The sequence below is a fragment of the Pelophylax lessonae genome (genome assembly GCF_965119305.1).
Source record: "Pelophylax lessonae genome assembly, chromosome: 11".
Classification (NCBI taxonomy): domain Eukaryota; kingdom Metazoa; phylum Chordata; class Amphibia; order Anura; family Ranidae; genus Pelophylax; species Pelophylax lessonae.
The window spans coordinates 30,376,116-30,389,290 of NC_138778.1; the positions used below are offsets into that span (position 1 = coordinate 30,376,116).

General features: G+C 41.0%; 1 protein-coding gene across 1 annotated transcript in view; it reads right to left on the bottom strand.

The window, feature by feature from the left end:
- The window catches only part of ANKFN1 (ankyrin repeat and fibronectin type III domain containing 1), a 556,552-nt gene that overhangs the window by 178,784 nt on the left and 364,593 nt on the right, over positions 1 to 13,175 (bottom strand). Inside the window, exon 8 of the mRNA XM_082271748.1 lies at positions 1,555 to 1,654. Coding sequence (XP_082127874.1) covers positions 1,555 to 1,654 — 100 coding nt within the window. The remainder of the gene's footprint in view (positions 1 to 1,554; positions 1,655 to 13,175) is intronic.

Sequence of the window (13,175 nt, forward strand, 5' to 3'; positions counted from 1 at the left end):
AGAGCACGCAGGGCAGCTCATCTCCTGTGTAATAATGCAAGATTTCATGCCATCCCAGCACACACTGCGAATCGCCGAATGACGTAATCGCCGAACAGACCCGGAAGTGAGAAGAGGATAAATAAAGCAGAAAATCAGGTATTTACTAGCAAAAAAAAAAAAAAACTTTCAATTGGTAAAAGTCGTTTTAAAGGGGAATTACATACATCTATGTAATCTAATTTATTAAAAATGGGTGGAACTCCACTTTAAGGAAAAAGGGAAAGGGGGGTCCTCTAGAATCTTTTACACTATCTTCTTATAGCACAGTTTTTATCAGGACAAAACACGAAAAGGTATACAAGGTACATGTATCTAGAGCAGTGAACTGCAATTTCAAAAAATAAAAAGTCAAAATCTCAACTCTGAGCTCTCCCCTATGTGTATTTTATGCTTTCTTTATACAGTACTTACTTTTATTTATTTTAATGTTTTTTGTTTTTTAACAATGCAGAGACTTCTACATCATTTTATGTAAGTGCATGGATGCTGTGGTGACGCACAGTCAGGAGGCAGATCTATAATGCTCTGCACTCATAAAATTAATTTGACCTTTTTTTGGGGGACTATTAAAAAAATTCTGGACTTGTAAGTCTTAATTCATTAGCTATCAATGTGTGAGCTACACATCACTTTTTTGAGCTCAAGTGTACAGTTTCCTAGTGACTAAAACAAAATCATTTATGCTGATTTCAATCAGGCCAACATGACCCAGACAGACATGAGAAGCAGTGAAGCAAAGTTATTAGACCACACTATTCAGAAAGAGGCAGAGCCTGCATATGTCATAAACAAGTAAAATAAAAAAAAATAAAAAAAACAAAAAAAGAAGAAAAACTACCACAAGAGGACACCGTTTTAAATTAGAGGGGCAAAGGTTTAAAAGTAATATGAGGAAGTATTACTTTACTGAGAGAGTAGTGGATGCATGGAATAACCTTCCTGCAGAAGTGGTAGCTGCAAATACAGTGAAGGAGTTTAAGCATGCATGGGATAGGCATAAGGCTATCCTTCATACAAGATAGGGCCAGGGACTATTCATAGGATTCAGATATATTGGGCAGACTAGATGGGCCAAATGGTTCTTATCTGCCGACACATTCTATGTTTCTATGTTAAGTAGATTAGTTATCTACAAACTATATACATTATTATTATTATTATTATTATTTTTATTATAATTTTATCATATTATATTTAGCCTTTGGATGATTATTATAATGCATATTTAAGAAAACAGCAAATCTTTTGCAAAGGTATAATTATACAAAGTTCTGATATTCAAAGTGAATATATACAGGGTCTATAGTCATAATATTACATATACAAAAAAGTACATTAAAACACTTGGGGGAAAAAAAGGCCCTGCCAAGTGTACTCACAGATATTTTCTCTGTGCATTGCTATTTATGAGGGAAAAAAAAAAACATATTTCCATCAAGTAAGCAAAGAAAAATAAAAGCAATTTTAGAGAAACAAGTCAGATTTAATTTTGCCAGTTCAGACATGACCCACCTTTTTAATGTCTTGACAAATTTGTTCGATGAGTGGAAAAGATGCTTCAGACTTCTGGACACGGACTGCTTGCGACTCGGGTTTTGTAATTTCGCACTTTCTAAAATGAAGCACACAGGGGAATCGTATACATTTTTAAGTGTCTGCAAAACATTGAGTTTTATGATATTTCTTTAATAAAACAGCACCATAAAACACGGATGTTGTGTAATCGGCCCGTAAAAAAAACTCCTCAGCAGTCCAGAAACACAGTTTGGTATTGCCTTCTTAGAAGTTTTCACAATAGTAGGACAAAAAAAAAAAAAAAAATCTGTTCTAACGAGACATCAGCTCCATTATCGGGTTATTCAGAGCAAAACACCAGGTAGCAGCCAGCAATCAAATCTACAGAACTCCTTTTAACAATTGCTGACCTCTCCATCCAGGATCCTGAGAAAGGTTAAAGCCCAGATTAGCACTGAGTAGACTACATGACTAATTCCTTCATTGTGTTGTTCTCTCTTTTCAACAATTTGCTTCACTTAACTCAATATAATGAGGGGGTTTGTAATGTGTCAATTGCTATTTAAGGGATATAAGGATGAGCTGTTCCTATATACAGGAAGTGAAGTGGATATAATATTGGAAATAGCTAATGATTAGGTTGACCACAGAAGGACAGATTGACCATCAGCAAACTACTCAAGCACAGTCAGACCCTTGCCCATTATGTTCTTCCGGATTTGGTTGATAGATGCTGCACATGTGCAGTGGAAGCTTCTAAAAGTTGTATACTGCACTCCTGTCAGTCATGAATGGGCTTATAGAAAATCTGAATATCTGTTCTTATATTTTACTACTTGTGCTATCCATTATATACATCATGTTCTCCTATATTTTGCTTTTTTTATTTAAAGAATACTCTGGAGCTGACAGGACCCTCAAGATATGGCGGTTCTTACCCATTTAGTTGCCTTGATCTCATGCAGATGAATAGTAACAAGTGAATCAGTTTTCAAAGTAGGAGAGTCAAGTAATTATACATTTTTTTCTATTGAAAAAAAAAAAAAAAAGTAATAAGATTGCACTTTAAGGGCCATAAAAGGATTGCTAACAATCATATGTATAAAAAGTATAAATTTATTGAATCCACAAAGATAAAATCCAGATATCCAAAATGATACAATACATAGTGAAACATAAATTTGTAGTGCAAATTAAAATAAATAAACGGTCCGAAATATGCAAATGGGGTCTTCAAAGCCAACGCGTTTCGCCATCAGCTTCTTCAGAGCTATATGGACCCTACATTGCGTATCTGATCCAGTGCTGTATCTTGGCCTAGGCCAACAAGGCCCAGGCCTAGGGCAGCACTTTGCAGGGGGGCAGCAAAAAAGCTGCAACCCGCACAAAAAAAAAATAGCCTCCTCCCAGCTCCCACACGAAAAGGGTCCCCGCCGGCTTATAAGATATTTGGATATACTTGTACTTGGATATATTTGTGTTTGCTGCCACTGATTATTTCACTTATTTGTATAATGACTATGGACGTCCTATTTATTATACAAATAAGTGAAATAATCCTATGATTACAAATCAGTGGCAGCAAACACAAATCCAAATATCCCAAAAGAAAGGAGTAATCCTTACTAATCCAGTGACATAAGGCTGTACTAATGGGCACCGATAAGGCGGCACTGATGAGGTGACACTGATAAGCTGCACTAATAAGGCAGCACTGATAAGCTGCACTGATGGGCAACTGATATGCTGCACTGATGGGCAACCAATGTGCTGCACTGATGGGCAACTGATGTGCTGCACTGATGGGCACGAGGCCGCACTGATATGCTGTCCTGATGGGCACTGATATTTTGCATTGATGGCCACTGATGGAAACTAATGAGGCTGCACTGATGGGCACTGATGAGGCTGAACTTATGGGAACTGATGAGGCTGAACTTATGGGAACTGATGAGGCTGTATTGAAGGGCACTGATAGACTGTCGTTATGGTCTGTGGTTTACAGATGACAGGGCGGGTAACAGGAAGGGGTGTGGCCTTTACAGGAAGGGGTGGGTCATATGTAAATTAGGGGGTGCCCAAGCATAGTTAGGCCTAGGGCAGCACAAAACCTAAATACACCACTGATCTGATCGACTGCGCAAGCATGGGATGATTCCTCCTCTGGGAAAGGCGCCGAGACCATATATTGGAGTGATTCTCTATATAGATTTAATTTTACAGAGCCCAAAGGAAACACAGACAGGCAAGTATCCTGTATCTGCCGTGATGGGGGAAGCTTAGCCCCGATATCACAGAAATCCCCTCAAGTGACCTATTCCTCTAGTGGCTAAAGCTCTATTCCTAGGTTAGGTGTTTTGTATTGATTCCATACATTTATACTTTTTATACATACGATTGTTAGCACCCCTTCTTTTATGGCCCTTAACCACTTAAGCCCCGGAGGATTTTGCTGCTGAAAGACCAGGGGGTATTTTGCGATTCGGCACTGCGTGACTTTAACGGACAATTGCGCGGTCGTGCGATGCTGTACCCAAATGAAATTGACGTTCTTTTTTTCCCACAAACAGGGCTTTCTTTTGGTGGTATTTGATCACCTGTGCAATTTTTACTTTTTGCGCTATAAACAAAAAAAGAGTGACGATTTTGAAAAAATAACAATATTTTCCAAATTTTTTTATATGAAATTCCCCCCCCAAAAAAATGTAAAAATTATTTTTTTTTAAACATTTTAGACCAATTTGTTTTCAACTACATATGTTTTGTAAAAAAAATCGCAATAAGCGTATTTTGATTGGTTTGCGCAAAAGTTATTGCGTTTACTAACTAAGGGAAAGATTTCTGTCATTTTTGGTGTTTTTTTAATGCGTAATAGCGGCGATCTGCGATTTTTTTGAGGGACTGCGACATTGCGGCGGACAGATTAGACTCTTGACTGACATTTTTGACACTTTTGGGGGTACCAGTGACATTACTACAGTAATTAGTGCTATACATATGCACTGTTACTGTAAAAATGACACTGGCAGGGAAGGGGTTAACTTTATTGGTGATGCAGGGGTTAAGTGTGTCCCTAGGGGCGTGCTTCTAACTGTAAAGGGGTGTGGCTAGTGATGTAACCACAGAGACATACGATCCTACATAGCAGGATCATATGATGCAGTTAGATCAGGGAGAATGACAGACGGCTTTGTTTACATTAGCCGCCTGCCTTTCTCCCTCTCCACGGGGAGATCGCGAGTGACTGGCGGACATCGGGTTAGGGAACGAGCGGGGGCGGGAGCGCACCTCTGGGGGCGCGCGCTCACCCCCTAGAGGCTCTCAGGCTAGCGACGTAGAACTACGTCACTTTGCCTGTACGGGGCTGTCCGCCGCAGTTAATAGTCGTGCGGCGGTCGCCAAGTGATTAAAGTCCAATCTTATTACTTTTTTCTTTTCAATATACAATTATGGATGACGCCTATTTGATTACGGGATTTTTTTTTATATATTTTTTTTTCTAATTATAATTAATTATTAACTGAAGAAGTCCCGTGACGTAACGTGTAGAGCATCCCGGACCAGAAGTGATGTAAAAGACGGAAGGCAGTTTCTGAGTATTTGAATCTTTCAATGCATTTTTTCAATGCAATGATTGTAATGTAAGAGTTGTTTTAATATAATAAATTAGTAAATTGTAATACTACACTATGGGAGGCATTATGCTTTTGTCTTACCATGTAGTGATAAGCGCATATATCGGCACCTTAAAGGGACCAGTACCCCAATTTTGAACAAGGCATGTGGGTCTACTAGGATGATGTTTGGAGCTGAGGATCACTATAACATCTACTGAGATTTCACTAAAAGGCATATTTGAATAATTACTAATGTGAGAGTTCTGTGAACAAGGAGGTGTTATATAGAGGTGGAAGCACACCATCTTTCTACATACTATTATATGTGGAGTCACTTATAACAAGGAACTGGACTTTTTGGATAATATCACAATTGAACATTAGATGTGTCACTTTTTTTACATATGGACTTTTCTAAGAGATTGTGGGTTTTATCACTTTATGAATTTTGACAGAGGCGTAACTAGAACCTTCAGGGCCCCCGGTGCAAGAAACCATGAAGGGCCCATCCCTGGCCGGGGCGCTTCCCTTCAAGCCTGGGGCTCTTCCCACTGATCCTGGAGCCCTTTACTCTCATTGTGGGGCCCTTTATTACGGTACTGCAGTGGGACCCTTTCACAGGTTCTGCAAGGGGCCCCCTTCCTGCCATCTTGGGTCCTCCCCACGGTGGTGGAATGCCAGGGCCCGGTCCCAAGTGTGACCTTTGTGACCCTGGAAGTTCCCCCACTGGTGTCAGCAGTTTTTATTTTTTGGTATTTTAATCGTATTGTTTTTTATCATTTTATTAAATTTTTTTACACTGTCACTGACTATGACTCTGTCCATTCAGAAAAGGAAGGAGCTGGTAAATTACATATTTAGTGACCCCTTCCCGGTTCTCTATTGTGACACATCCCCTGCAGCAGCCGGCAGGAGAGGGGAGGGAGCACAGTGGGGGGGGGTACCAGGGGGGGGCAGCACAGTGGGGGGGGGGGACCAGGGGAGCACACAGGGGCCCAGAGACAGCAGGACACAAGTGAACTGGATAGGAGGAGTGGCGGGGGCAACATACAGAGGAACCAATCTCAGCTACAGGAGGGAAAAGGAGGACAGTGATTTCTCTACATGCTGCCCCCGCCGCCCCTCCTATCCAGGTGTACAGGGGAGCCGCACAGGCCCCCTGGAGCATGGGGCCTGGTTGCAATTGCAACCCCTGCAACCCCTGTAGTTACGCCCCTGAAATTTGAGTATTGATTTAGATATATTCACCTAAACATAACTATTTCCAGAACTTTTTTCACAGAAAACAGGTGCAGGAACTCAACCACGGTGATCAGATCTATGGAAGCCATTGCGAGACAAGCTGTCACTTGTAAATACAGAAGCCAGACCCCTGTGTTTACAAGTGATAGTAGTGAGCAGGGAGCGAGGGCCTGAGCCAAAGGTTCCACCAAGTTCCAGCTGAAAAAAAGCCCTAACTATTTCTATAATTATTATGTTTATAGGCTGCGCAACTCCATTTTACAATACTTGAATTCTCAAAATGCATGACTAATTAAAGATCTTAATGCAAATATTGATGGACAACTCTGATTTAATTTAAAAAAAAAAGGCAGGAGACAGGTCAGCGGTTACAGGGTCCTTACAGACTGACACGTAGCTAATATTTTTACGATGACCGTTAATACCAGCACACACACACCCCGAGAGGCAGGGCTGTATGATTATAATGTTTTAAGCCTGGACATTCAGATTATAACAAATGATCATGGGTTTCTTTAAATGTCTTTTTTATGCTGTCTGATGAAGAAAAAGAAATACTGTTCCAGGCCCATTTGGATAGAAGGATCTTCAATAGGCATCCAAAACGTGACTTAAAGCACAAACAAAAAGGAGGAGCACGAGACCAAACGGTAAGTGTCCATATCACCTAATGATTATAATTAAAATCATATAAAGAAGCTGACGCTTTGCATGGGTTAAACCACTTCCCTCATCAAGGGTCTATGATCAAAATGTAAATTTATGTATTCATTTACACATTTAATTTTTTGTAGACTACACCTATTGATCTGAATTATCTTAAAGTATAACTAAAAGCTAAACTTTTTTTTTTTTTTTTTGTATAGAGTGGAGAGGATTTAGAACACTTGCCAATTTGTATTGCTGTCTGTGCCCTCGTTAGGAAGATTCATCCCTTATATTTGTCCTGTTTACCATTATCATTGAAATTAAAGTAAAAGAAAATCCCACATTTTGGGTTGTCCTCAGAAAAGTAATAGAGGGGAAATCTTCCAATAGGGACACTAGTTCTTGTGACCTGGGGAATTCCCTTAATTTACAGGGATTTCTTCTCGCTTCCTGTTAAGCTATGGACAGGAGATGAAGGGAAATCTCTGCAATGAGACACAGATTGCGAAACAAAATCTGACAGGGGTTGCAACCTATCCAAAATGAAAAAAAAAAAAAAGTTTTTCCTATAGTTCTACTTTAAGTTTGCAAACATACTTTGTAAAGATTCCCACACATTTACTTCCTTGAATTCTGTGACACATAATCACTATGCCGTGAAAGTAGGCACTGCTTTGTCACAAGTTTCACAGAGGTGCTGAGAGTAGAAGTTTTAGGAGGCAGAGTCAGTACAGGAAACATTGTGTCAGGACCCGGACTTGAACCTGGAACCTCCACTGTGCCTGGCAATGACTCTACTTACTGAGCCACCTGGAATGCTGGACATCTCCCTGGACAAATCCTTGAATGATCCTGCCAAGAATCTTAATTGCCTTGAACCTTGAACCCTTTGCTCCTCCCATGAACTTCCTGATTTAAGCCATGTCTTTGCACTTCCTGTTTGCCAGAATATTGTGCCTTCATCAGCCAATATCTCGCTTGTCTCTCCTGCTGTCGTCAGTATCTTCGCTACCGTTCGTTTTCAACACTTGGCTTGTTCCTCGACTACGCTTCTGCCTAATCCCAACCTGCAACTACTCGTTACCAACCTTTGGCTACTCCTAGACTACACTTCTGCTTGATCCCAACCTACTATATCTGCTACTGGACCCTGGCTTGCTCACCTCCTGGTGGGACGATCCTGAGGACCGCGACCTGGTACTAACACGCAGCTAAATCCACCTCCACCATCAGAAGCCCTGGTGAACACCAGGTAGTACTTCAATTCCGCACCTCAGGTGAGCCTGTGTCATCTGCCAGAGTGACCTGCCTGTGTTCCTATCCAGCTGGTTCCTGTGTAAGCTGCTATAGCTACTAGTCTTCAAGCCTGACTCCAGACGGCGACACATTGCTTGCAGGTAGCAAGGTACTATAGGATATGTAGTCCCTAAAAATCAAAAGTAAACAGCAAAGATGAAGCTGCAAAGTATGCAGGAAATCCAGGAAGTTAATGAAAGAGATTGCCAGCGGACAGGCAGCACTCACAACCTAAAAGTCAATTTTTCATGTAAGCTTATATTGGATTATCAAAAATAACTATCTTTTGTATTGTCACTACAATGCTGATGTTATTAAATGAAAGTGTATACTGAGACTATGACCTCTTTAATATCATGTCAGAGTTTAAGTGAACTCAGTCACAGTAGCCAAGCAGATTTGTATCTGGATAGATCGGAGAAGATCATTGGCTAGCAACATTAGCCTAGGCCAAAAATCATTGCAAAGAAAGGGAGAAAATACTCAACTAAAAGTGCTGTCCCACACTGCTCCATTGAGGAGAGACCCTCCACTGAAAGTCTGCCGAGAAGTCTATGCTTTGGGGAGTGTAGATCTGCTCATTTGTTTCTCTTGCCAACATCTAGCCTTGTAGTGACATAGGAGTCAGCGGGAGAATCCAAAGTTTTCACTAAGGAGAATAGGAGATCGACACTCCAATATGTGTGGGTTTGTCAGCAGACTTCAAAGAAACATTACTCTTCATAAGCGTTCGGTAGAGTTACATAGTTACATAGTCAGGTTGAAAAAAGACACAAGTCCATCTAGTTCAACCAATAAAAAAAAAAACAACTATACAATCCCATATACACAATTCTATACCCACAGTTGATCCAGAGGAAGGTGAAAAACCCCAGAAAGCATGATCCAAATTGCTCCAGCAGGGGAAAAAATTCCTTCCTGATCCCCCGAGAGGCAATCGGATATTTCGTGGATCAACTTACCTTACTTATCTATAAATGTGAATACCCAGTTAAATTATGTTTATTTAGGAAAAAATCCAGGCCTTTTTTTAAAGCAATCTACTGAGCTGGCTAGCACCACCTCTAGAGGGAGTCTATTCCACATTTTCACAGCTCTTACTGTGAAAAAACCTTTTCGTATTTGAAGATGAAATCTCTTTTCCTCCAGACACAAAGAGTGGCCCCCTTGTCCTCTGTGATGAACTGAATAACTCAACACCAAGTTCACTATATACCTTATCAGGGCCAGATTAACATAGGGGCTATTGGAGCTGCAGCTCCAGGCCCCTACCTTAATATAGGCCCCGGGTTGGCCATATTCACTGTTACCGCTCTTCTGTCACTTGTAAACACAGAAGTCTGGCTTCTATGCTCGCTTCCCCAGGCAGCTCCCTCAGAACCTCCCCACACAGCACGAAGGCCGGACAAGGAGGGACAGTTGCTGATGCATGGATGTGTTTATGGGCTTCAGAGACAGCATCCCATGTTGAATTAGGCATGCATGGCTGCACCCTTCCTCCTCTGGGTGCATGCCAAGGCACGGCCCTTAAGGCCCTTCAAAATCCTCAGCACCAAGCCCTTGATGCTCTTAATCCGGCCCTGTACCTTATGTTGATCATATCCCCCTTATCTCCTCTTCTCAAGAGAGAATAAATTCAGTTCCTCTACTTTTTCCTCAGCTCCTCCATGCCTCTACTCAGTTTGGTTACACTTCTCTGCACTTTCTCCAATTCCCCGATATCCTTTTTGAGAACTAGTGTCCAAAACTGAACTGCATATTCCAGATTAAATCTTACTAATTATTTGTACAGGGGCAAAATTATATCTTTCTCTCTGAAGTCTATACCTCTCTTAATACAAGAAAAGAGTTTACTCACTTTGGAAACTGCAGCTTGGCATTAATTGCTGTTATAAAGCTGAGGATCTACCAACACCCCCAGATCCTTCTTTCCCATTGATTCCCCTAGTTGTATTCTCCCTAGTATGTAGTTTGTGTATATGTTACTTTAAACTTTTTTTTTTATATCTGACAAATTTTATAATGGCCATAAAAGTGCTATATATCATGAAGAATATTCCTTAAAGTGATTGTAAAGGTAATAAAAAAAAAAAAAAAAACAATATGTTTATACTTACCTGCTCTGTGCAATGGAATTGCACAGAGCGGCCGCAAACCTCCTCTTTTCAGGTCCCCCCACCGACACTCCTGGACCAGCCCCCCTCTGTCCAGTGCCCCCATTGGAAGCCACTTTCCATAGGGGCACTTATGCATGCTTGCACCCAAGCCCCACTGCTGCATCCATTGACACAGACAGCGGGACTTAAGGGCCATACACACTATAAGATTTTCTGAAGACTTTTTCCTTCAGATTTACCTTTTCTATGTAGTGCAAGGGCCTGCCAGATTGCATACAAATTGAAAGTGTTTAGGTTTGACCTCATATTATATGGTTTTTGGTAAGTCTAAAGGAAAAAGTCTTCAGAAAATCTTATAGTGTGTATGGCCCATTAGTCTCACCGCCCGCTCACTTGTCACTGGCTTTGATTGACAGCGCTGGAAGCCAATGGCTCCCAGTGCCCCAGCAAAGTCTGTGAAACCCAGAATTGAGAGGAGAGAAGAGCTGCAGGCGTGCATGGCTCTGGATCGAATGAGGGCTCAGGTAAGTAAAGGGGGGTTAATGCTGACACCTAAGCATTTTTTTTACTTTAATGTAAATAATGCAATAAGATAAAAAAATGTTTAGGCTTTACAACCACTTTAAGTACGATATGAAGAGAAAATATGAATGTACTTCCTGCTGAGGATGTCAGGTTTTTACCCAAGCACTGCTGTGGTGCAGCAGTGCACAAAAGTCAGTTTTTCTGGCATTCCGGAGAGAACTTCTGTTACTTGTTTGTAATGCAGAAGATGTATTCCAAATCACACTCACTGCGGTCTCCTTGATGTCTATTACAAACAGAAAGCCTCATGTACCAAAGTGCCAGTACCAAGTCCCATGCTATCACCAATCACATTCAAACATGCCTTAGACATTTGAATATGACTGATGATAAAACAACTGCCCAACAGACCCACTTCTGAGGAGTATTTTGTAATCTAGCTTTAGTGGATAACACAGAACTCAAATTAAAGTGGAACTTAACTGTATCTGAGCACCACAAACTGAAAATGCTATTTAATTCATTTTATTATTCAAAGCAAACTAACCCATCTATCCACTCCATGTCTGCATGCTTTATTTTGTTGAGAAATCACTTTGAAAAGAACTCCTCCGGAATTTATAGCCACAGCCTTCTTGAGGAAGGCCATTTACTTGCTACAATACATTTGCCCTTAGCTTAGGCATGCAGGCAGGAGGGCATACTTAGCTGAGAAAGCCCTCCCTTCCCTCTTCCAGATACATTAAAATAAAAAAATGCTCATGAAGACTCCTTGAATATATGACATCGTTTTGGCCTAGGCCATAAACCAGGAAGCAACTGAAGAAATGTATATAAAAAAAAAAAGTTTTAAACAAGTAATTATACTATACCTATAGATCTACTTCCTAATGCTGGCAGCATATGTATTAAAGTTTGCAAATGTTGACTGAGAGAGTAAAGTTCCACTTTAACCAGTTGCCAACCAGCTCCTGTATATTTCTGGCTGCAGGCTGGCTCGTACAGGCAAAACGACGTAAATCTACGCCGCTCGCCTGGGAGGAGCTAGGGGGCGAGCGCCCTGATCATCAGCGGGGAAGCCGATGCGGGTGTCAGGCGGCTCCCATTGCCGCCTGACATCCACGATCGCTCCCCGCTGAGAGAGAAGGACGGTCGGCTGTTGTAAACACAGCGGACGGTCCTTCTCCCTGAAATGATTACAGAGCTCATGTGATCCTGCTATATAGGATCACATGTCTCTGTGGTCATCTCAGAAGCCACGCCCCCCCCCCACAGTTAGAATCACTCCCTAGGGACACATTTAACCCATTGATCACCTATACTGTTAACCCCTTCCCTGCCAGTGTCATTATTACAGTAACAGTGCATATTTTAGCACTGATTTCTGTAGTCATGTCAATGGTACCCCCAAAAGTGTCAAAAATGTCAGATAGGGGTCCGATCTGTCTGCTGCAATGTCGCAGTCCCGCAAAAAATCGCAGATCGCCGCCATTACTAGTAAAGAAAAAAACAATAAAAATTACATAAATCTTTCCCGTAGTTAGTAGACGCGATAACTTTTGCGCAAACCAATCAAAATAGGCTTATTGTGATTTTTTTATACCAAAAATATGTAGCAGAAAACAAATTGGCCTAAAATGTTAAAAAATTTTAATTTCTAAATTTTTTTTGGAGAATGTCATATAGCAGAATGTGAAAAATACTGTTTTTTTTTTTCAGAATTGTTGCTCTTTTTTTATTTATAGCACAAAAAATTAAAATTGCACAGGTGATCAAATACCACCAAAATAAAGCTCTATTTGTGGGGAAAAAAAGGACGTCAATTTTATTTGGGTACAGCGTCGCATGACCGCGCAATTGTCAAAGTAATGCAGTGCCGAATTGCAAAATAGGGCCTGGTCATTTTTGGGCCAAATACACGATAAGAAAATCGGCCGAAAATTTCCGTTCAGCGAAGGATCGGCCGATATTCTACTCGTTAATGCCCAGCCATCAGTGACCGATATCAATATTGTGAACGAAAAATCCCATTTGAAAAAAACGAAAAATTCTGTCGTCTCGTTTGCGAACGAACGATATTCTATACGTTGGTGTTAAGGTCGTTCATTTAAAATCTTATCAGGGCCAGAACATCATCACGCATGCACTGTTTCGATGGTCGGCGGTCAAGCGG